Here is a 22,259-nt window from a genome sequence, read left to right on the forward strand (position 1 = left end):
CTTCATCAAGCCTGATAAAAGATTTTGCCTAACGATTTCTCCACGTTTAATTTGAAAGGAAAAAATGCCGGTGTTATTCATTTTAACTTGACGCAGCCTTACAAAAGACTACAAAGATGGCGTCTGGAACGGGCCAGATGGGCCTAAACGAAATAGATGTCTTTATCGAAGCCTGAGATCTGGAATGTAAGTCTTTGCGATTACATAATTTTCCAGACGTCGACGCTCAGTTGAGACTTGTACTTACAGGCCTGAAATACTTTTATCACCAAAAGTTATCGTTGTTCGAACATTTTAACCGGCTGTATTGCTGTGGTGTCGCTGTTTCACCGGCAGTTCAGCGGACAACTCGTCGTCCAGCAGGAAAAAGCGCCAACTTCTGCTGCACCGTCTGAATTGTCAAACACTCCGTTAACGGTTCGAAGACTGGATATTTGGCCAAATACATCAGACTTCAATCTGGAATGACTCGTTCAGGTAAGATTTAAAACGGCCTCGACGCTGTGGGGATTTAGAGAAGTGCTTTAGTTTGAAGTGAACAGTTAGAAGCAGCGTGCTGCCTGTTTCTCCTCCCACTTCTTCACCGCACCGCGTCGACCCAGTTTTGTCGCTGTGTTGTGTGCGAAGTGCTCAGCAGCGTCCGTTTATTTTGCGCTGTTTCTGCGTCGCTGCGGTTCAGTCGAGCTGAAGAGATAACGGCCGCTAACGTAAACGGTTGTATTCCAGTTGTTGAGTGGGGCAGAGAAACAAGAGCGGCTCCATAAGTTAGCCTTAGCCAGCTAACATGTTATATAATGCGTGGTTCAGTCGGTGACTGGGTTTAATTGTCTCTTCCGGAACTGTCGGAATTGATCAAATCGGCGCAGTTTGGTTGTAGTTAAGTAGCAACGCAGCGCAAACTTAAGTGCGTAGTTACTTTCGTTCTCGTTGAACTCTGATGGCGCCTGCTGAAATTAAATTGTGTGTTTCCTTTTCCTGCCAGTGAGGTGCGCTGTTGCGTCTCAGTAGAAAATAGAAATCACCTCTCCAGGTAGCGGGGAAAGATGCCAGGTCTGCAGGGGGAGAACGTGGTGGCGGCGCTGGGGAGCCCCGTGAAGAAAAGCAAACTCTCTCTGAAGTTCTTCCAGAAGAAAGAAACCAAACGAGCTCTGGATTTCTCTGAAACTCAGGCGGATGAGCCCAAAACAGCTGAACCAGGGGAGCCTGAGCAAAGGTGATGTGTGATGTCACTGTGCAGGTTATTATAGGGCTTACAGACCTGCACCATCTACAGTCACACAGTTGGGCTGACTACAGTCTTTGAGAACTGAAAGTGGGTTTTAAAGGAGACAGGGCTAATCCTTAAATGCAAGGGAGGCTTTTATACCCATCCAAGGACACCTGTGGGTTCTACAGTCCTACTTTTGCCAACATGAATCCTCTAAAACTTTATGGTTGAGTAGTTTTGTGACTAAAAGCAATGTTTTTCCTTGCTAACTGATTCGTTTGGTCTGTCAAATGTAAAATATTAAGATTCAAGAAGCTGTAACTGGAGAATGTTGACTTTTTTCTTAAAAACAAACTTAAACTGATCAACTGATTATCAGAATATAGTTGACAATTAATTGATTTATTGTTGCCATAGCAAAAGAAATTGTAACATAGGAGAGTTGACCCTGAATGTTTGTGATCAGAAAAAAATAGTCATGGTACTTAATCTTAGGCCTGGACAATAAATTCTAATGTAATGGAAATAAAGCCAAGTGTAAGATGTAAATTGTAAGAGCTTAAAAAAAGACAATTTGTACAGGCAAAATGTGTCACCATTCTATATGTAACACTGGTGTGACAGTCTTGTTTGATACAGAACTCTGCAAAAATCATGTAATTTTTTGTTAAGATACATTTCAAATGAAAGAAATTCAAAAATGTTGCATTTTTCCCTAAAATTGAGAGTAACTATTATATTATTATATGACCAGTTTATAGCTGTTAATGGAGTCATTATGTGTGTATGGGATCATGCTATTGTGCTATGCAAAGTTGATCGTTTTTGTAACTTTAAAATTAGCAGTTAGTCATGTTTTGTTTAATACATGGTGATGGTTTTATTTCACGTAATGAGAAACTGTGGCTTACGTCTGTACGAATCTACCAATTGATAAATTTCTCTTTTTGTTTTCCTTCCACTGTTCAGCGGCTGTGATCAGGTGGTCCCTGGTCCATCTCCATGTCCAGCCTCCCCAGGCCTTCTTCTGCCATGTGAGAAGAGAGAGAACTTGGTGCCATTTGTGGGGCTCAACAACCTGGGAAACACCTGCTATTTGAACAGTATCTTACAGGTGGGTCACTGTCACAGACGGAGTCTTTAATGGCTGTCTGGGTGCAACATGCAGTGAGAAAAATGAATGAATAAAATTACTAAGTGATTCATTACATTACAGATGTTAATACTCCAAACATTAGGCCTGCTTTCCTCTCTTTAGAGATGGTTTAGACGTGCAACTCATCCTCTAAGGAGACGACTATACAACCTACTTTTTGACTGGACAGGACTTTGCTGATTAGAGTCTTGTGTTCTTTATTTAGTAAATTATGTTTTATTTTCTGTGTCAGTGCACAAAGACTGATGGATGGATCATGTGAGGTTGTGCTTCTGTGGCGTGCTGTGGTGTCATGTTTCATCTCTTGTTTGGAAATAGAAAGATAATTCCCTTGTAAAGGAAAGAATATGCAATATCCATAAGGACAACTCTTCCTTTAGGCCACTGGTTATTCAATAAGGTGACCTCTTATGCAGTATTCAAGCAGAAAATCTGAGAGTTAAATTTCTTTACTACTTGTATTATTATTGTTTACTGCATTAACATTGTAAAGGAAATCCAGGAAGGTTTTAAAAAACATAAAAAGTATTGTTTTTTATTTTGCCTACAGGCCTTAGAAGGTTTGAAGAGTTTTAAGTTCCACCTACAACAGACTTCAATGTTTTTTCTAGCCAGTCATATGTAATTTAAAAGAAAGCTTGTTAGAAATTTTGCATTTGAGTGTTTGGCCTATTTGTTTTCTTTAAAGGGATTTGCCTATCCTTAACATCAATCCACTGTCGGTAGCTCATCCAGGTCACTTTTAATGGAAACTACTGTTGCAGTCCGAGGAAGTACAGCCAAAAATCTGATAAAAATGTTGCTACATTTTTTTGCGCGTGGCAAATAACTGTAGGCTGTTCCACCACAACTGGTTTTGAGAGATATTTTTGTCTAGTATGACTATGAAATGGGTATTAAACTGTATTCTGTCTGTGTACACAGACCAATGGCCGCACAATTTTATAAAATGTCAATATTTTATTCTGTGGTTTTTAAAAAAAAAAAAAAAAAAAAAAAAAAAGAAACAAGTGAATGATTGTTACCTGTCCTGGTCATGTTGAAATTTTTTCACTTCGTTGTGTCGTCATGTGATCATCGGCATTTAACATCTGACAAGAAACTTGTCATGTAGGGAAGTATTTTGGGTTTTCTAAATGATGTTTGCTTCTGCAGGTTCTGTATTACTGCCCAGGCTTCAGAGAAGGAGTCAAGAAGCTGTACAACCTGTCTAAAAGAAAAGACAAACCAAAGGAAGAAACAGATAAAAGTGAAGAGGTTGGTTATTTATTTTACAAATTTACACAAGTAAAGAGTGGCTTCAGAATTTACAGCAGACAAATCAATACCACTAATTAATATCCTATGTATAGGTTACACGTCATTTCAAGGCTATTGTAGTGTAATCGAATACAAGTTGTTCTGTCCAGACCTCCTATGCTGACGCGATGTAACAGATATGAAGATATAAATCAAAGAGCTTTTATTTAATGTTTCTAATTCTTCTGCCACATTCTCAGCAGTCAGACTGTGTGTCTGAAGCTCTCCCAGCTCACATCGAGCTCCTGGGGAGCTTCAACAGTCTGATACTTTCAGTGGAGCAGCTGCAGTCCAGCTTCCTGCTCAGTCCAGACAGCTTCAACGAAGGAGAGCTGGCTACACCACCTCGTAAATTACTCCACACGCTCAGGTAATGATGTGTTAATTTTATTTCCTACATTCAAATACAACTGTGGCTTATTTTTTACCCAAATCTGGAGGGTAAGTCAATCAGAACTAAGTCCTCTTCTCTTTGAGAAGTTTCAGAGTTTGTGAGCAACGTACAGGGAGACATGAATAATTTGAATTATTTTGATATATTTAATAAAATGTTGTGAATAAACACCTAAATCCATCCATATTACCAACATGAAGGTGTAATTAGCATTAAATTTAACACATGCTTGTAAGATTGACACATAGCACATCACTTTTAGAATGTAAGGGTTGTTTGATTGATGTAGTCTGTTAAAAAGTCAGAGTAATGCAAATTTAACATCAGTCAAAGCCCATGCTGATATATTGCAGTCAAAAATAACTACAAGAAATATCAGCATATGTTGACATTTTTAAAGCTAAAACAAGCAAATGTTATTTTACCAGATTAGTCCCATAGACAGTTAAAACTGCTATTTGTCTGTCTGTTAACTGTCTGTTCTGGTTTTGTGTTGCAGGCAGCTGAACCCCATGTATGAAGGCTATCTTCAGCATGATGCTCAGGAAGTTCTGCAGTGCATCCTGGGATATATCCAGGAGGCCTGTGACACCATAAGGAAGGAGCAGCAGCTGGAAAAGGAGGATGACGATGTGACAGAAGTCAAAGTGGAAAACGGTGTCAATTTGGCCTCCAGCAGCTCTGTGACAGAAACCAAACCTCCCACAGAAGAGGACGGCCAAGTCAGCGGCAAGAGAAAGAGCGACACTGAGGTGGGAAATGCCAAGAAGAAGCCAAAATCTGTCAAGTCAAAGAAATCTGACACTGTGCAAGACAACAGTATCAATATACCCTTCACTCGCTCTAAAAGAAAGTCATCCAGTGATATCACCATGGACAAGACCCAGAGTAAAGATGGAGAGGTCAAAGCGGAGGAGGAGGGGGCGACGAAACTGAACCAGGAAGGAGGAAGTGGTGAAGAGGGGAAAGATGAAAAAGCATCTACAGAGACAGATGGGAAGAGGAAAAAGAGAGCCAAGCTGAGCTGGCTGAGGCCGTCGGGGAAACAGCCGAGTATCTTCTCTAAGTTTTGCAGCGTGGGGAAGCTCAGCTCCACGACTGTGAAGAACCAAAGTAAAGCAGAGGAGGAACAAGGAGTGACGGACGACCAGAAGAAAAGTCCAGAGCTGCCACCTCAAAACACAGCTGAAGACAAGAAGGCAGTGAAACATCAAGGTATCAAATGATTACTCCCGTAAGACAATACTCTTAAGAGGAGAAATATAATAAAAGAACATAGTCTGTTTTTCCAGCTGGAGAACATTGTAGATTTAAACTGACAAAACTCCCAATTGAAAAGTGACAGTTTGGCAATACGAGAATATAAGGCATCATATTTTGTTTCCATCCTTGAGAAAACTGTACTAGAGTAATTTGTGATTTAAAATTTTTTTTAAAAATGTTTTTGCTATGATTTTTTTTTTTTTTTACAGTGTCAGTATACAAAAAAAGCAAGCTGTATTAGACTCTTGGTCACTCAGTTTAACCTTTGCCTTGGATTTGACGTACTGTGACGGGTTTACATATGACTACAGATATTACTAACAGTGCAGTACTTGACCATGTCTCTGTTTCTGCTTGGTTCAGAGGGCCTGGGCTTGATGGAGCGCTTGTTTCAGGGTCGGCTGGTTCTGAGGACTCGATGTTTGGAGTGTGAGAGCTTCACGGAGCGGAGAGAGGACTTCCAGGACATCAGTGTCCCAGTGCTCGATGATCAACCCAGCAGCCCCGATGACCTCTCTGAGGGTGAGAATATTTATGGCCAAGTAACAAGAACTGTTTGTTTTTTAAAAATAAGGCAAGCAAAACAATACTGGAAAATAATCATCTGTGATAGCCAGAAAAAAACAGCCTTAAGCAAAGTTAAATGACAAAAAAATGTCATTTAGATTTACATGATTCGTTTCTCTGACACTACAAAGCAAAGAAAAACATTGATAAATAAATCCAATACCTTATATTTTGTCCTTCAGTCTCTCCAGACCCCAAAACAGAGCTGAAGACTCTGAAATGGGCCATTGCTCAGTTTGCATCAGTGGAGCGCATCGTCGGAGAGGACAAATACTTCTGTGAGACGTGCCATCATTACACAGAGGCTGAGAGAAGTCTGCTGTTTGACAAAACTCCTGAAGTCATCACCATTCACCTGAAGCGCTTCTCTGCCAACGGCTTGGAGTGAGTTCACACATCTGACAGCTTTAGCACATGTGAACACTGAAAGAGGTTATGATCACTGTAATCACTCCTCCTGTCCACAGTAGTAGAGTAAAGTTACGGTTATTGAGTTTCAGTCTGTCAATTTAAGTAAGGAGGGACAATATCGACAAGACTTTTTGCACAAAACTTAATGGCAAAGTCTGGCTGAAGTTATTGTGAAGCTTCAAACACAAAAAGTTCTCTGTTCTTAGAAAGGAGTCCATCCAATAATACATTTAACGAAAAAAGACCAAAACATTTAGATAAACAGAACATTTGGAATAAACCTGCATCCCCCATCTGTTTACATGAAAATGTCTTTGGATCTCTTCAGGCCAGATGAATGCTCAAGCTAGCACAGATATTTAAACCGGATGATCATTTAACATCGTCCCCAAAATATTGGTGCTAGAAGACACTTGAAGTACATGGTTGTGATCAGTCTTAGAAAGCTTATGTTAACATATTTTTTCAGTCTAAATAAACTTTTTTGTTTCCAGTAAAAGCTGACACTCCTCCCTAAATGTAAAATAGTAGCCATCTTGTTGGTCCAGAAGAGCAACAGATTTGCATTCAAGCACATTTAACTGTGTAACTAAAATATCTGGAAAGGACAGTGCTCATTAGTGGCATTCGTTTATTATTGGTCTTGGTCTTTGTTCACGTTTACTGACCAAGTTAAATTTAGAAAATCACTAAAGTCAGTCTTTAAACAATATGATTAGACCCATGGTATCAATACCTATCTTCTATTATCTGCCTGTTTGTCCTCCTCCCAGATTGGACCCTTACGCAGGTCTCTCTAAGGTGAACACTCCCTTGCAGACCCCTCTGACCTTGTCTCTGGAGGAGTGGTGCACTCGGCCCTCGGCCACTAAAGGTCAACACTACCAGCTCTTCGCTGTGGTCATGCACAGCGGCGTCACCATCAGCAGTGGCCACTACACCGCCTACGTCCGCATGTCAGATCTGAAAAACGTTAAGCTCGGATCGCGGGACAGAAAAGAGTCAGGAGAGGAAGAAGAAGAGAAGGAAAGTAAAGAGGGAGCACAGATCAAAGACGAAGTGCTGCACTACGATGATGGAGAGGTATCCTTCAACCTGAATGCGAGGGGACAGAGGCGTGCAAGTTTGGCTAAATCAGGGAGCAAAAAGCTGTCAGAGGGTGGAGTTGGACTCTTGGGAGGCCAGAGGAGTTTGTCCAGTTATGAGCTTGGGAGCAACAGCAGCAAACACACAGAGAAAGCAGGCAGCGGTGGAACAACAGAGGGATCCAAACGGAGAAAAACCATCAACAGCACCAGCCAGAACACTGAAGCTGGACTTAAAAAGGAGCATGAGGCAGCAGAGGAGGCATCAGTGGCTCCTTGTGGTGGGGAGGAGGCCACAGAGCAGCAGGCCACAGAGCAGCAGGCTTTAAACAACCTCCTGGAATACGAAGGCAAATGGCTGCTATTTGATGACTCTGAAGTGCGTCTGTTTGAGGAGGATGATTTCCTTCGAGCCTGCTCTCCTGACACGTGCTCCTCCTCGACACCATACCTGCTGTTTTACAGAAGGATGCCTGAACCTGGATGCTGAAATAAACACTGTGTTGCTGCTGAGCCCCCAGACTATAGACAGATGTATTTTTGCGATACTATAAATTGTGCCAAAAATACTGTGGCTGCCATATTAACAGAGATAACTTTTCAGTGCAGAAAAACCTGCACCTGTGACAGTTTCTTCTCTCTTGTGGGACCAAGGCCATTTACTGCTTCATGTACAAATATACACAGGTACTCACCTCATGGAGGCCAGTTTCAGTTCAAAGTCATATTTTAGAAATACCACAAATGAGGATTGGATTTTCTGAATGCCAGGGATGACTAAACCTTTTTCCTGTACACTGTCTTTTTACTGTCTGTACTGTACTATAATTTCTTTGACACTGGCTTTACTACTCTGTCAATATCTATATCACATTCTATGCTTTCTGTTTTCTTTTGTATGGTTAATTTTTATGAAATGGAAAGGCACTTTTGAACTGAAGTCAAACTGCAAAATGTCTTTTTCCAGACTGAAAGTTTCTCTATATTCTGTTCCTTTACTGGGGACTTAAAGTGCTGTAAGTTAGATTTTTTTTATTTTCATTTTTTCCAGAAAAGCCTTTACCTGCCTCTGAAAGGTTTTCCTGTGAACTGGTCCCTTATGTAGGGGTTTTACATACAAACATGTACATATTTTGTATATCTAAAGGCCTATGGTTGATGCCATCTATGCTGGTAAACCTAGAGTTTGGGACACTTGCAAGTAGCAGCATATATTTACATAAAACAGTTTAGTAAATACAGAGCTTCTGAATATTTTGTTAGCTTTTGCAGCGTGCAGTTTATCACTCACCTCAGACATCATAATATTTATGGTGCATGATGCTTAAAAATCATTTTCTTGAGTAAGCCATTGGGTTTTTATAGGATACATTTTGCAAGGTTATAAAGAACTGATTTCATATTAAATTAAGTGTGTAGATAACAAGTAACATATTTGAATATGCAGATTAGGATCTGTCGTACATTTAACTTCAGCTGTAGTTTAGTTTTATGCTGTGAGGATGAAGAGGAAGGGTAGAGGGGTAGGAGGAGACAGAAACCTGTGCCCGGTGAGACCCCGACTCCCCCAACATATCTACTCACCTCCAGCTGTGTTTCATTAAAGACTAAACTGTTAAGAATTGAAAGTGCACAGGGACACATTTGAGGCTTCAACAAGTTTGAAAGGTAACACAGAATCGCAAGTTCTTCAAATGTTTCTAAGCCACGAGGAAATTTGCAGTTTTAACAGCTGCATACAGCCAGTTTTCACTGTTGATATACAGAGATCAGCCAGAACAGTAAACACACAGACGGGTGAAATGAAGAATATCGATTGTCTCCGTAAACTGCAATAATCTGCTGGGAAACTTTAGGAGCTGGCATTTGTGTAGATCTCACTTTGACACGTACCACCCACCTAAGCAGTGTTGTAGACAGATAACAGTGGCCTCACCAAAAAACTGGTGTGGACCAACTCAAGGAACACAACAAAGAGCCAAAAGCAGTGACCCAGTCTGATAAGAGTATCTATGAGATGTTCTAGAACAAGCCAGATTCATGAAGGCTCCACTCCAACACCCAAAGGATCTACTGCTAATGTCCCCATACCCCTAGAGGTCTGGTGTCCATGTTCTGATGGGTCAGTGGCACAAAGTGGACCTACACAATGTTAAGTAGGTAGTTTTAATGTTGTAGCTGATTGGTGAGTAGATCAGTTACTAGCAGTACAAACCTTTGGCTTGTCGGCGTCAGGCTCCTTATAAAGATGGTTAATCTTTTATCTCAAATGAACTAAACTTGATGAAACCCAGACGATTTTCTCCTCAACGTTTATCATTTCAGAATCTGCCACAACAACCTGCAGACAAATTAGAATCAGTGTTTGTGGTCAAAACATGATAAAGAAAGTGTCCCTGTGCATGCTCAAAAAAAACCCACTGTCTCACTAACCTGAATCCACTGCACTAGTTCACCGATTCTCTTCTAAAAAATGACATCAATTTATGTTACAAATACAGTCATTAACAATTACAATAGTAATACTCAGTAATGGTGTTTAAACTCACTAAAGGTGACATTGTTCATCTCAGGTCCTACCATGGTTTCAGGGATTGACTCGTACGTATCTAATTTAGATGTGTTCCTGAGTCATTCAAGTGAATCCCAGTTCACAAGAAATGATTGTTACCTGGGGGAGATTTCCAAGATGAGTATTTAAATTTACATACTTGCAGAGTTGGTGTAATAAAACAAATGCAGTCCTGTTACCAGTGTCCTTTAACTTGTGCCCATTCCAGTTGTAATTTATGTTCAAGTTGGAAAGCTCATAATATAAGCAATAAAGTTTTTACCTTCACATCTTCCTTATTGTTGACAAGCAATATGGTGATACTTTGTCTTTTTCACTTTTTCCTTGCCTTGGTTAGCCCTACATAAACACAAGACATTATAGAAGCAATATAATCACATGACACCATCTGAACATTAAAATATTTATTTAGTAAAATATTTAAAATAAAACAAAACTACATAAAATTATACAAGGATGTTTAAAGTACCTAACTTTAAAACATTGTTGCTTCAACTAAAAATGATAATAAAGCATCATGATAAATACTGGTACCGTTTTTTGCATGTTTTCATTTTTTCCCCTCCCCTGTTTTGAATTACATAAACTTTCAAGTTGTAAAATGCATTGCTACACCATAATAAAAAAGTGCACACATGAAATTGAATACAGATTTTTTTTGACACATCGTACGTAATTAAAAAGACACCTTGACTTTTAAAATCGGACCTTTTCTGCAGACGCTTGTAAAAATTTGGCGGCAAAAAGGGTTTTTTGGCACTTTAATGAACTGATAAAAGGAAACTCAGAGCATTTGTCATATTCTGTAGCTTCAACAGTGAGGGCTAACATTATTAGCTTTTTATAAAGTAGCATAGGGACAAGCAGAAGCACTTGTTCCCTACTAAAATTACTAGCAAAGAGAAATTCTAAATGTCAAGGTATCTCTTTAATCTTTAAGATCCACTTGTTCACTCCTCTGATTGTGTAACAGTTTGTCTGTAATCAAATTAAGACACTGGAATGACGTACCAAGCTGCAACTGGTTTAGCCTTTCTTGTAACGCTTTCTGAAACACTGACCAACTTTCAAGACACTCCTATTTACACTAGAGAATAAATTAATATTGCAATTTCAATTATGTGTTTTTGTGTGCGTGTGTGTGAGAGTGTGTGTGTGCGCATTCTCTTCATCTTCAAATGTCAAGCTTACGTAGACTCATTCTGCTGAAGGAATCTCTGCAAATTGAAAACAAAAAAAAGACATTTACAAAGACAAAAATATCTCATTTTCAACTCTGAAGAAACTGATTTGAAAGAAAATCATAGTGGATTTTATGACCTGATAATTTTGTAATTTGTTTTGCTGGTTTGTCTTTTAAACTTGGAATAATGGTACAATTTTGAGGCTCTGCAAGATCGCAATTTCCAGCAGTGGATGAAGTTTTGCCCCCAAAGGTGTGATAATAGACGACTGTTTTTTAATTTAACTTTTCTTCATGAAACATATCTCGATTGCACAGTGGAATCTGCATTTAGATTGCTTCTGGATAAGGTTTCACGGTGCAACTCTGTCAGCCACTGGTTCTAAAATCTGGGAAAATGAAGGCTGGATTTATTGCACAAAGAAAAGTCAGAGCAACTGTGGAAAGTGTGACAGGAAAGAGCTCAGGTGTTGGTGGAGGCACAGACGGTGGACAGAGATAATGATGGAGATGAAGAGGCGTGAACTGCAGAAAGCCGGTGACTCGATGGAGAGAACTTTGGACTTAAGAGGGTTCAAAGCAAATATCCAGTTGGCAACATCTCTACAACATGAGTAAGTCACGAAACCTGCCTACTTGTGAATAAAAACAGTTGTTTGACGCGTTTTTAATCAGCATGGAGATCAGGGTTTATATTTGTAACTTGGGATTCTTGGGGTTGTTCCTTGCTTTGGACAGTAAATTTTTTTCATAAAAAAATTTCCTCCAGAGCACAAGAGTCAGTTTGACTCTTGTGCTCTGGAGGAAATAACTGTACTTCTGTCACTTGGACTCTAGCATACCCTTGTGTATTTGCAGGTGCAGAAACTGTAACAGCGGCCTCAGCAGTAACCATGTTACTGTTGTTAGTAATTGCAGCTCTGAGCAAAATGGAAAGTCATCTGGTCTGGACACCGACCAACAGTAATGCCACTTGGAAACGTGTTGTCTTTTGCCACTTTAAAAAGTCACTGTTATATGCAGTAAAACTGGAGTGAAAAACAAATGCAAGGTTCCCACCATATCCTTGATCAAAAACAGTTCCAACAAAATGATGTTTCATAATTAGCAAACACACTTGCTGACATATTATTCTTGATCTGCTAAAGGTATTTCTTAGTTACTTCTACATATGGAGTTATTAACTGATACACGAATAAACTTGAAAAAACACTATAACGTCCCAGTTTATTTTTTCCTTTGTGGACTACATGAAATATGTATTCTACTGATGTGTGCAGTTAGGAATCAGTGGGAACCTTGCAAATGACAGAAATACAGAACATAAAATGCAATCTGAAAATCCCAAACTACCTTGTCAAGCTGTCCGTTTGCTGCATGATTTTTACAGGAGCAAAAACAAAGACAGGTTTAATTTAACACCCAAAACACGTTATCTACTGTGGCACACAGAAAGCCTTTTGGGCCCTACCTGTGTGAGTTGACCTGCAGTACAGGTTTATAAAGCTGAGGGATCTTCCTGTTGATGAGGGGCTGCAGCGCCTCCTTCAGCCGGTGGTAGTTCCTCTCCAGTTCCCTCTGGTACTCTTTCTGGTCTGGACCAATCAGGCTCTTGTTCTTACGCAGGGCATCCTCACACCTTTGGCAGGGAAGTCAGTGTAATACAGGTATGTAAATTCTAAACACTTCCTGTCCGTTTTAATAAAGATGCCAAAAATGCTGCTTTGCTTCTTGTGGCGTAACATGGCTTAATAGACTTGAGTTAAAAGGGTATTTCAGTTTATTTCAACCTGATATATTTCCCATTAATGGGGCTGTTGAGGTTCTACAGGTCATGCTAACGTTGTATTCTTCACCTCTGATGTGGAGATTCTGGCAAATGAGGAGTCACAGAACAACTTGTGATTGCTGTTCAGTGGGAGAATTAGCACGAGCTAATGCAGCTTTCCAAACAAAGTATTTTTTCCATGAATCTTTTACATGACTTTTTCCAGCCAGACTAAAATAGAACATAAATTAGCCACCTGGAAGTGAAATATTGTCAGCTGTTTTGGGGATATTTATTGAGGGATACTAGTCAACATAACCAACATATTCATCCACACATGCTGGTTTGTTTACGTGTGTGAGGCTGGAGGCAGAAAGACAACACTGACTGTGTCATTGAGGAGCAAAACTGTTGTTGCAAAGAGTGCCACTTGTTGATGGCAGAGTTGGAAAATTTCCATTGATGAGAGGGACCCCAGCTGTGAAACAGCAACTAATTAATCTGCTGCTTTGGTAAACACTGTCGTCCTGGAGATAGTGTTTCACCTCCCCAAAATCTACTGGAAGAAAAGACCAAGACCTGGCAGATCGATTGCTCAGCTCTCCATATGGTATGGAAAAGCTAAAGCAGTCAGGAAAAATGTTCATTCCAGGTGGCTAATTTCTTTGTTTTCATTGAGTCAGACTTAAAAACAAATGTTTAAATGATTCATGTGAAAATCTGCTCTCTTGGTAAGCTGCAGGGAGCTGATGTTAATCGCCCCTGCTAAAAGTTGTTTCCTAGAATCACCACAACGGAAAGTGAAGAGTGCAAAGTTAGCATGTGCACTTAGAGCTACATTCACGGAAAATGCAACTCTTTGAAATAAACTGTAATTCTCCTTTAAGGCAGCAGTCAGGGGTGTCATTAAAAGGAACTACTGGCCATCACAGCCCATGAAACAGGTCATCAGCAATTTGACTGACTGAACTTTGATTATCAAAAACATTATTTTCTAATAGATACAGCATTTTATAATTATCATGAGATATACGCCACATAATTATGTCATTGTATTCTTATAATTTCCATGCTTCCATATTAAATCCCAATTTTCACCATTCTGTTCGCAGGTACATCATTCATGAACAGTTCTTACCTCTTTGTGAAGTCTTTAAAGCACAGCCGTAGCTTATTGTGGTGTCTGTACAGTTTTGGGTCGCTGGGGATCTCTGACAGGAACACCTGCGCCACCTCCAAAGGACCCTTATAAACAGATAATCCGACTTATATCAAACTACAACTTCACTTGTCTTGATGAATAGTTAGCGCTGCCTTATTTTGATCTGCATGCCTTACCTGGTTTACAGTTGTGCCCACCGATCCCTGCAGGACCATCTGCAGCATCTTGGCGTCAGCAGGGTCCTGGTGGGTGGCAAAGGCCAACTCCTGAGTCTTCTTCTGCATGTCCTCTATTGCCACCTCAATGGGTGTGGATATAATCTAGAAAACGAGAGAGTAAAGCAGTTTTAGTGAACAGGGAAATGTGCAGAGCTAAAGTTGCATGAAACACCTCAATCTGTCTTCAAGGGCTACCAAACTTGAAAAATGTTTTCCTTCCAGGGAGGGACAAGAACAGAAAATGTAAACTAAAGCATGACGATGCTTAAAGTCAAAGGTTTCTACAGGTCACTGATCTTCAACTTGTGTATCTGTACACTGCTTGCAAACTGCCTCCTACCTCCTCTTTGTGGATGATGTTGATCCTTGTCTTGATGTAGGGGAAGGCATGGGAGGTGGTGAGGATGGTCTTGCGTTTGAACTGTTCGTGCAGGTCCCCATGGGCCCGCCCATCCAGGGTGAAAGGAGTGCAGTAGACGAAACGTCGCAAGTTGTAGTTCTTGTCAAAGTAAGTGATACGGTCCTTCATCTCGTAAGTGTCAAAGTACGGCTCCACATATGTGATCTGGATGAAAGCCTGTAGAAAGAAAAAGATACATTTTATGAAAAGCTCTGAGATAGCAATATCTGCCATATGGGTACATATGCTTTATCTAATACTAACCTTGTTTGGGTCCAGCTTGCACTTGTCCACAGGATTGGAGTCCTTAATGACTTCTACCTGGTCCTCTCCAAATCGCTCACCATAGAAACCCTAACAGAACAGAAGCAGAGCAGGCGCGTTTCACTTCTGAGCAGAAAACTATCAAATACAAACATATTTAAATTTTAGGCATCACCATTATATTAAAATACACAAGCCTCATGGTGGCGTTTACCTCCAGCCTGTGAGAGATTTCAGCCAGCTTTGTGATGGCAGGCTCTTTGTAGACAAACTCCTGTTCATCTAAATCGCCAAATTTTGAACCGTAAAATCCAACTCTGAAGTATGTACCAAACATCCTCTTCCCATCCTGTGAGCAGAGGAAAATGATTATTAGTCTAAAGATTTAAAAATAAAATATCACTAACAATGAAAAACTTGACCAAACAGATTATTATTGTCTTATCCAAGTAAGACACTGACCAGAGATACAGTGTAAAGGCTAAACTCTCACAACAGTGAACTCTTCTTTGCTGATGACTGTTGGTACATACTGTAATTTACTGTGGACCAGTAGCATTTGCAGTCGCTCTTTGACATTCTTATGGCAAGTCCACACAATTATGACGGACCTCGGCTCCCTTCACAGGGGTAAAGGGTGAAAGAAAAGGTTCAAGTTGATTCTAATAGTACACAGCCAATGCTGGACTCACACTACAGGAGTTTTAAAACAAGGACAGTCCTGACGACTCCGCTCAGAAGCAGTTCAGAAGGTTTAATATTGGATCTGTAAACTCCTAACCAAATATTAGTGATGTCCTGATAAAGCTACTTTTAGCCTCGGATCCAAGTCATTATCTGCTGATACCTCATATCATTGTCCTAGGCAAGATATTCTTCAAGTATTGTAGGTTAGTTGTCACAGCAAAACAGTAAGAGGCTCCACCACCAGACAGCAACTAGAGGAGGTAGGCCCCTCTGTGTTGGCAAGTAGAGAGCATTGTGGGGTTTAACTAGTAAAATGGCACCATGACAAAGTTTTCTGTGATGCTTAATAACCCCTACTCAATGTAGATGTATTAAATCAAGTTGGGGTCAAGCAAGACATCATTCCCATATTCCAGTGGCCTATGTAATGACTGTTTTGACAGCAATATTAGCACATGACAAACATAATGCTTGCTGAATTTGTATTATAAATCAATTAGGGCTGAAACAATTCCTCGAGTTATTTGAGTAATTCGATTACTAAAATTTCTCAAGGCAAAATTCTCTGAATGGAGACTTTGCTTAATCCACTACATACTAGACCTCAGGTCACTAACTAGCGGACCGCAGTCCAAGTCCAGACCCAGACTTCATGCTATACAGACCCGGACCTATAAAGAATAAATTATAAGGGGATTTTAAATTGGACAGGACGCTTCTATTTTAGAACTACGAATGCAGTCTGACATAGTCAGACTGCTTTGTGTGAGTCGGCTCGACAAAAACTAAAACCTCAGTCAGAGTTAACAGGTATGAAGGTGATTATCAACTTAACTCGGACTTTGTGCTTCCAACTCATCCACAGAAACAGGAGCATTTAACGCATCACAAGACTCGTTTTCCGCACAAAATGAACCGATCAAGAACAGGCTGTTACAATGGAGAACAATGAGGAAAATAAAAATTTATGACAGCAAAAAGCTGCTACTGGAAATTATGTAAGACAGGAATGCTGGTAGAAAACTGTTAAACGTGTGCAATGTATTTATTTTACTGATCAATGCAGCTGATTATTTCTAAAAGACAGCTGCACGATAAAACTATCAAATTTCATATATTCAAACATGATATAGTATTGAAGTGCATATAGGTCTGACATGGTCCCATAACGCAGGAAATCACTTTAATTTGTGGCTAAATCAAAGTGAAACTAATGTTACTGATGGAATATTCACTGTAATAAATACTAATAAACTGATCAGTTTTCTTATTTGTGTTCTATCAACTGCAGTAGCAGCAGTTTAAACGGACCAAATATAAAAACCTGTATAGGTGATTTCTGCATCACCAACTAAACACATGTGGGGTTCCCATGGCTTTAGTTTTAGTTGAATACCACTGTACTATACTATAAATGTACAATACCACTGTACTATACTTTGTATACACTTTGATGCTGTAACGTGCATGCCAAGCGCAGAATCCGATTACTCAGTTAATCACAACAATAATCGGTAGAATGCTCGATTACTAAAATGATCGATAGTTGCAGCCCTACAATCAATACATTTTTGCTCGACACTGCTGTGCATATTAACAAAATTATTCAAACTGACAACACGTGATAAAAGTGTGACAAAAGATCGAGCATAAGTTCTCATTGATACCAATCTGATAAAAAAAAATGCAATCTCTAAAATTATGTTGCTAAATAGATATGAGTAATAGCAATGTCTCGATATATATCATGCATCTTCTTTTTCTGTTCAGTGTGTAGCAACATGTGCAGATGTATGACAGTATATTTAGAGGTGTGTAAGGAATTCATTGTCGGACAGAAAGTTGCCAAGAGGTTGTCAACAACTTCCACATTTCTCACAACTTTTCCATTTCAATTTCAAACCTGACAGATAATAGACAGGTGCATAGTTACAAGCAAAGCGCTCAAACAATTGACATGAAACAACCGCCAATATTCCCATGAGCACCGAATCTGCATATAATAACAATAAACGGTCATCAGCATCACACTGACATCTCCTGTATACCCATATGTAGATGATATGCACATGTGTGCAATTTTCCCTGTTTTATGAAAAAAACAGCTCGACCTCATAGATCAAACAGGCAGAAAAGTTTGTTAAAAACCAGCCTTAGATGGCACAAATGTCATAGAGGAAGACAAGTGAGCACTGAAAAACAAGAGTCTGCAGAACAAAAATGGCCCTAATCACATCAAAATTATTCACCCTGTTGAATCTTTGGAAGTATTATGCTCAGTGGCAGGAAAGACACCCATCAAAACACAGAAATCTAAAATTTTGTTCTGCACAACCACTACTTGGAAAGGTTGTCCATAGAGTAATGCCACAAAAAGTAAGTATTTAGGGACAGGAGAGACAGTGGGTGTAAGCAGGTGTATGTAAAGAAACAGTACGTTTGTGTACAGCATGAAAAGGGGAAAGCTTCTAAAATATGAGGCGACAGCTATAAAACGTCTCGTAAAAGACAATTATGAAACCCGTGTTGGCAATTCTTCCAAGTTGGTGGTAAATCAAGAAAGAAAGAATTTATGTGTTGTTACTTTAACTGCTGATTTAAACATAAATTTAAGCAGTGATTTAAAAAGCCCTGAAAACTAAGGAACTTACCACAAGACACAATTAAGTAAAGTGGGAAGGAAGGGTCGGCAACCAGGGAAATCAAAAAGGAGAAAACAGAACAAATTTTAATCAGGACTGGGTTCCTCCAGAAATTTCAAAAACACAAACTGACACACAACAGCAAAAATGTCTCCATTGATTTTGAGAAAGAACATAAACTTATTGTGGAGGATCCGGACCATGCAAAGGCAGACAGTGACAAACAAAAAAGAAAGAAAGTGAGAAAATAAAGATCCACAACCCTCAGAAACAGACCATGCACTCTCAGTGCATTTACAAAAGGGACACCGAGTGCTCTGTCCAATTCATGCAACAAACCATGAGAACTCAGAGGTTAATACTGTTAACAAAAGAACAGAATGGATGACAAAAAAAATCAGGGGTCGATTTAGTTTAAACTATTAAAAGAATGGGCAAGAATAACAACTAATCCAAAACAAAAGGGGTAAATCAAGTAATCCTATGATTACTATGAGTTGAACCCTCTTGAAAAAAACCTGACTGCTTCAGGAATTTGGTTCCAGCTTCGACCCAAAGTTTGCAACACCTTGTGATTTAAAAGGCTGATTTAATTGTGTGTGGCAAGAATGACCCACGGCTAGAGCAGGAAGGCTAACAGATACCCTTCATGTCAAAACAGTGCACTGAAATCGAGCCCTGTGGTTGAAGATGAGATGAAGTGTGATAGCAGATGGTGCCAGTCAATGAGTGTGTGCTGACTGACACACCAGCAGACAGACAGAAGATGAGGATGGGAAAAGTGCAGATTGTGCAGGTGATACATTCACTGAGACTTTTGTCATTAGTGTTACACACCGTGGCTCCCATGCACAGCCTGTCAACACTGTCACATTTAAATAAAAAAAAACAAACAAACACACAAGTTCCTCTTGCACAGAGGAGGGAGGAGAGAGGAAAATGGTGAGGGTGTTGCTGTGTGTACAGCAAATGTCCCCAGCGGGGGCAGACAGTTGACATTGTCTGCAGATGTTAATGGATTGGATGTATGTAACAAAGCAAATAGAGCAACAGAATGCCCACAGCTAGCAAATAAAAAGATGAGAGTGAATAAAAATATGAAAAGATAAACAACATGAGCAGGGCCAAGCAGGAACTGTTTAGCCACCTACCTCCCAGCCAGTACTCTGTGTAACAAAGAGAATACAGGACATGTGAACGACAAGACACATACACCCCCCCCACACACACAGTGTGGCACACACATGATGTTATAACAAGGAGGATGAGCCCTTTGAAACTAATCCAGGTTACTAGGATGTCGAGCTGGAGAACAGAGCATCTGACCTCTGACAAAAAATACCAAAAATTAAACAAACAAGGGATATTATCATTACAGAATGGATCCCAAAACAGACTTAGTGAGAGCAGTTGCTCTGCACACCAGACGACTGTAACCCCGCCCACACAGTAACCTGACATCGTTATTATGAATCACACAACTGGCCTTTAACCAAAAACCACAACTGGAGTTTCTTCCCACATCTCATGCATCCTTAATTTTATACTTCACAAATAAAGCATGCCAGGTATCAGACATAATATAAACAAATAAATACACTGGAATTAAAATGCCAAATAATAATAACATCATGCATAGCTGTGTCTGTGTGAACGCTGGTGTGGAAGCAACATCATTACACATCCAGCAGGTTTCCTGCTTGATGTCATTAATTGCGTCAAAGCTGTAATGAATGCAAACTATTCGGAGGCAATGCAGATGAGAGACTTTGCTCCTTCTTCTCTTTGTGGTACTTCAAATTGTCAGTAAAATAATATCTTAACCCTCTACACTGCCTCATTAATGTGACATTTAATATGTGTGATAAAAGCGCACTTGTGCAAAAGTCCATGTGACTGTGAAGTTTTTGGGTTTCTAAAAAAAAGTGCTGATCTTTAAACATGCGATTGTAAGATTTTTAACACAACTCTTGCTGGATTTACACAAGAACAAACTGATAAAAAACATTTGAAATCTTATGTAACCCAGACATGATCTTCTCATAGTCAAACACTGACAATGGAAAGTCATCAAATTTGGGTCACACTGAGACATAAAACAACATTTTTGTCTTTTGGTTCTTGTGTAAATTCAGCGTCATCTCAAGCCTCTGGAGCCTAGTGTGGAAAAGAAAATCTACTTATGTGTGTATGTGTGTTTACCTGATGAACAATTTTGCCAAAGGCTTCCTGTAGTTTGCCATGAATGGTGGCTAGCTTCTTTGCATCCCTGTTGGCTTCATGGATTGGGATCAGTACCTTGTACACTTCGTTCACCGCCTCATACATGCCGGCCTGGAAGGGAGAATGATACCAACGTTAGTTTTGTACAATCAGCCATCAAATTCAGTCAATTAGTCACAAAACACCCCATCCTAAATGTTTGGATTTTCTTTTATAAATTAAGATGTCAGGCAATCTGTCCTGTGACTGACTCGTGCCTTTGTATTGTACATTTATTTGTTTGATGTGTAAGAGAGACAGGAGGCCACTTGTTCAAAAATCCCTGACTCGGCAACATCAGTGTCAAAATCCATCCATCTAATCACCCATCTCTCACCATGGAGAAGGAGGCAGCAGCCTGCTCCAGGAGGCCCACGAGACCAATTTCTGTGAAGTATTTCCCTGAGCAGATGCCCTCCTCATCTGGTGACACCACGTCATCAGAGACTGCAGATTCCTCCAGCACATTGGAGGAAATATTCTGCAATACATGTCCATAGAAACAGATGCAAAAAAAAGACAAAAGTGGTGCAAGAATACTCATTAGCTGACATTTTTTGGGCCAAAAAGCTGTGTTGATTACTTCAGGAGTCGGACATATGTACAAACGTTTCTACTGGAGCTGTCCTTACCTGGAAGGTGACGCAGCCTACAGGCAGATACTTGCGGTCCTCCAACATACTCAGGTATTCTGCTACTAGGGCAGCACTGTGCACAAGACACTGAGCAGCCTCAGCGTGGTTATTCCTCTCAGAGTGCTTTCCAGCCATATTCTGGAGCCACGTTAGCCGCAGGTCTGGAGACGTCTGGTACCCTTTTGCAATCCTATAGTTGGACAAAACCCAAAAACACAGTCAGACCACACACAGGAAAGCACAGAAATAACAAGGTAAGATAATAAACACCTTTAAGTAATAAAATGGAGCTGCTTGATTGCAATTGTGTTCTGTACCTGTACATCAGATCTATTAACATCTCAGGATCTTCCTGGTGCTCCTTCATCTTCACTGTGTCAGACAAGATCATGTGCAGATTGAACACAAGGTCCTGGACCTGGAAGTATAAAAATATAGCGCTTCAGGTATGATAAATGAAGACTTGGTTTGGTATTACAAAGTGCAGTAAAGATTTGAATATTCAATAAATAAAATTGAGTGGCAGTAATAAATTAACAGTCCGTTCCAGAAAGAACATCACTGTGATGAATAACCAATATATGACTTGATGGAATAATTAGTACCTGGTCTGGGAACGTGGTTTCCCTCAGTTCAAGGTCCTCTTCTGCATAAGTAAGTATAGTCTTTAGAGAGCGACGGAGGAACTCTTCATTAAAATTCTGAGACGTTCCCACCAGTGAGGAAAGGGACATGGTCACCTGCATCTTCACTCTTGCAAAGTTCTGAAAAGTGCAACCACAAACAGAAGAAGAAAGATTACAAACACAATATTTTGTCAAGACTGTTGGCTTTTGTTTGACAGATATGAACTGGGGAGGAAATACTGCACAGCACAAATGCCCTTTCCAACTTGGAAGTCATTTTCCAAAGGTGTATGTGAAAGGTCTGCCTTCACCAACAAAGCAAATGATGAATGTACCATTAGTTGGGCAAAATTGGCTGACTGCAGTGTTTGGCATTATGCTTATTTGGATGATGCATTGTGAAGAAAAACAGAAAAGAAAAAGAAACACAAGACAACCACTGAGAAGTGGCCCATCAA

At 39.9% G+C, this 22,259-nt stretch overlaps 2 protein-coding genes and 1 long non-coding RNA gene across 22 annotated transcripts in view; 1 reads left to right on the top strand and 2 right to left on the bottom strand.

Moving 5' to 3' along the window:
- Positions 1-323: 323 nt before the first annotated feature.
- Positions 324-10,228, top strand: usp1 (ubiquitin specific peptidase 1). 2 transcript variants are annotated; one of them, XM_023280526.3, is made up of 9 exons: positions 324-477; positions 983-1,213; positions 2,177-2,321; positions 3,519-3,620; positions 3,863-4,032; positions 4,556-5,271; positions 5,683-5,841; positions 6,069-6,270; positions 7,071-10,228. In XM_023280526.3, exons 2-9 carry the CDS (start codon positions 1,044-1,046, stop codon positions 7,870-7,872), a joined length of 2,466 nt encoding a protein of 821 aa, XP_023136294.2. In that variant the 5' UTR covers positions 324-477; positions 983-1,043; the 3' UTR covers positions 7,873-10,228. The 2 variants fall into 2 exon arrangements, with proteins under 2 accessions (XP_023136294.2, XP_023136295.2); XM_023280527.3 differs by having other exon boundaries at positions 3,866-4,032.
- On the bottom strand, positions 2,063-5,777 carry LOC118471001 (uncharacterized). The gene is made up of 3 exons (XR_004848208.2): positions 5,642-5,777; positions 3,389-3,569; positions 2,063-2,234 (listed from the first exon to the last, which is right to left on the bottom strand). It is a non-coding gene; the product is annotated as an uncharacterized LOC118471001 (long non-coding RNA).
- Positions 10,229-10,343: 115 nt separating the features above from the next.
- Positions 10,344-22,259, bottom strand: part of dock7 (dedicator of cytokinesis 7) — a 57,190-nt gene continuing 45,274 nt past the window's right edge. For 12 of the 19 annotated variants that reach the window (XM_055004427.1, XM_023280520.3, XM_055004402.1 and 9 more), the window contains 13 exons: positions 21,781-21,939; positions 21,493-21,593; positions 21,173-21,365; positions 20,878-21,021; positions 20,481-20,612; positions 19,430-19,444; positions 15,164-15,289; positions 14,950-15,039; positions 14,626-14,862; positions 14,244-14,387; positions 14,044-14,150; positions 12,609-12,776; positions 10,344-11,171 (listed from right to left, as the gene is read on the bottom strand). In XM_055004427.1, the coding sequence (XP_054860402.1) occupies positions 11,129-11,171; positions 12,609-12,776; positions 14,044-14,150; positions 14,244-14,387; positions 14,626-14,862; positions 14,950-15,039; positions 15,164-15,289; positions 19,430-19,444; positions 20,481-20,612; positions 20,878-21,021; positions 21,173-21,365; positions 21,493-21,593; positions 21,781-21,939 (1,659 nt within the window). In that variant the 3' untranslated portion in view covers positions 10,344-11,128. Of the gene's footprint in view, positions 11,172-12,490; positions 12,511-12,608; positions 12,777-14,043; positions 14,151-14,243; positions 14,388-14,625; positions 14,863-14,949; positions 15,040-15,163; positions 15,299-19,429; positions 19,445-20,480; positions 20,613-20,877; positions 21,022-21,172; positions 21,366-21,492; positions 21,594-21,780; positions 21,940-22,259 lie in introns of all 19 variants that reach the window. The other 7 variants (XM_023280525.3, XM_023280521.3, XM_023280517.3 and 4 more) reach the window with 2 other exon arrangements.

This window comes from Amphiprion ocellaris, chromosome 2, assembly GCF_022539595.1.
Source record: "Amphiprion ocellaris isolate individual 3 ecotype Okinawa chromosome 2, ASM2253959v1, whole genome shotgun sequence".
Taxonomy (NCBI): Eukaryota; Metazoa; Chordata; class Actinopteri; family Pomacentridae; genus Amphiprion; species Amphiprion ocellaris.